At 37.7% G+C, this 1,899-nt stretch overlaps 1 protein-coding gene across 1 annotated transcript; it reads right to left on the reverse strand.

The window, feature by feature from the left end:
- Positions 1–731: 731 nt before the first annotated feature.
- Positions 732–1,463, reverse strand: LOC141632055 (uncharacterized). Its single transcript, XM_074444643.1, has one exon. The coding sequence runs from the start codon at positions 1,461–1,463 to the stop codon at positions 732–734; it is 732 nt and encodes a 243-aa protein (XP_074300744.1).
- Between the last annotated feature and the right edge of the window lie 436 nt (positions 1,464–1,899).

Raw genomic sequence — 1,899 nt, forward strand, 5'->3', positions numbered from 1 at the left:
CTATTCCTTAATGGTTTGAGAGCTAAGTTTCTTGTTGCCTTAATAAATTCTGTTTTGTATAGAAAGCATGGTCTAACTTCATTGTGTGTGTGTGTAGGAGGCTTTTTTACTTTACAAAACTCAATGATGAGGCCATTTAGAGCCTGAGAGTTTTGTGCTCAATGATGATGCTTTGAGAGCAAGTGCTTGTATGGTATAGTTGAATGGAGGAAGTATATGTATAGGTATCTGGCCATTAAATTAAAGTATTTAAGCCACCACATGGTATACAAATGAATGGGTGTGTGTGTTCATCTATTTCAATTATAGTTTAAGAACTCTGTGATGACTGTTCCATAATGGTTTGAGAGCTTTATTTATTGCTGCCTTTCTCATTATTGTGTTTGTTTGATGATCATGGTCTACCTTCATTATGTAATGCATGTAGGAGGCTTGAATACTTGACACAACTCAGTGATGAGGCCACACTATGCCTGAGAGTTGATGGTCTATCTTCATTGCATTTTCCTGATTTGTGTTGCTAAATTGAACATTAAACTGAACTTGAAATTGCATTCTGAACTGAACTTCAAATTTAACATTGCATTTGTCATTTCATTTCAAACAAAACATTCCATTCAAAAGTAAATTGAAGTTTAATGTTCATATGAAACATCAGTTTCAAATGAACATTAAACTAAACATTACATATATTCAATTGACAATGCATACCACTCTATAATCCTAAAAACTTAACCTTCAACATTGTACCCTAGTGCCTCCATTAGATTTTCAAGTCCTTCTGTCTTCCCTAATGACTGCATATATTCAATGCATTCTCTTACCAACTCTTCATTGACTACTAAATTCCTTGGTAATATTCCAATAGCAGCTAGATGACCCTTCCCCATGTGTGGGAGTGCAAAATCATTATGCCCCTTACGCATCATAATTTCAATCATGACTGCTTGTAATGATAAGAATATGTTGTTGAGTTTGGTAGAACTGTAATCTACGAATGCTTGCATAACTTCATTAACTAGTTCATCAACTGTTTTGTATGCACTAGATGATTGTAATGACTGTAATGCCTTGAAATATCCAAGATCATTACAGTTTAAATCTGGAGAGTTTGGGGGTTGGAAAACTAATTCAATGTGAACACCATCTGAGTTTGCAGCAGCCATAAAGTCAGGGTCGTTATTCTTGATATGTGGCCTTGCATTGTCTTGTTGAATGTAAATATGCTTGCTTAAACAGTTTGGCGACACACTCTTAATTGCTGGTATAACTTGATTAATTAGACAATCTTTGACAACCTGTTTTGTGATTGAGTCAATGGGCTTAGTTTCCATTGTCCCCCTTGGCCTGTTTATGTTGTTCCTTGCTGCTGGTACTTCATGTTTAAATGGAAACATGCCAATTTCACCATCAAATATTAACTCCCCATCTGCTCCATATATTGGCCTACTAACTGCATACATGAATATGACCTTTGTAAGTGTTCCGGGTGTAATTCCGGAGCAGGATTTGTTACCACGTAAGCTCGTAGAATGATGACTTTGCTTGACTCTTCCTTTCGGCCTCTCCTGAAACAATGAACAAACTGAGGACTCGGCTTGGTACCGAGCGAACTCACTCCGACGCTCAAGTCAGTAAACTTAAAGAGATTAAGTTGTGTGTTACTTGGCAAAGTATATTGTAGAGAGATCAGGGAGTTTATACCAGATTAATAGTGAGTTTATGGATCAATTGTGGATTATTGGATTGTTTTCTCAATGAGGGTTGAGGAGTATTTATAGACTTTCACCTTTTGTCACGTAGTGGCCAAGTGGCAGAGTGGTGGAAAGATGACTTTCTACCCTCGCCGAGGGACCCATAGCAGGCCGGCGGACCTGGTTGACTCCATGCCGAGGGTCT

The sequence above is a fragment of the Silene latifolia genome, chromosome Y (assembly GCF_048544455.1).
Source record: "Silene latifolia isolate original U9 population chromosome Y, ASM4854445v1, whole genome shotgun sequence".
Lineage (NCBI taxonomy): Eukaryota > Viridiplantae > Streptophyta > Magnoliopsida > Caryophyllales > Caryophyllaceae > Silene > Silene latifolia.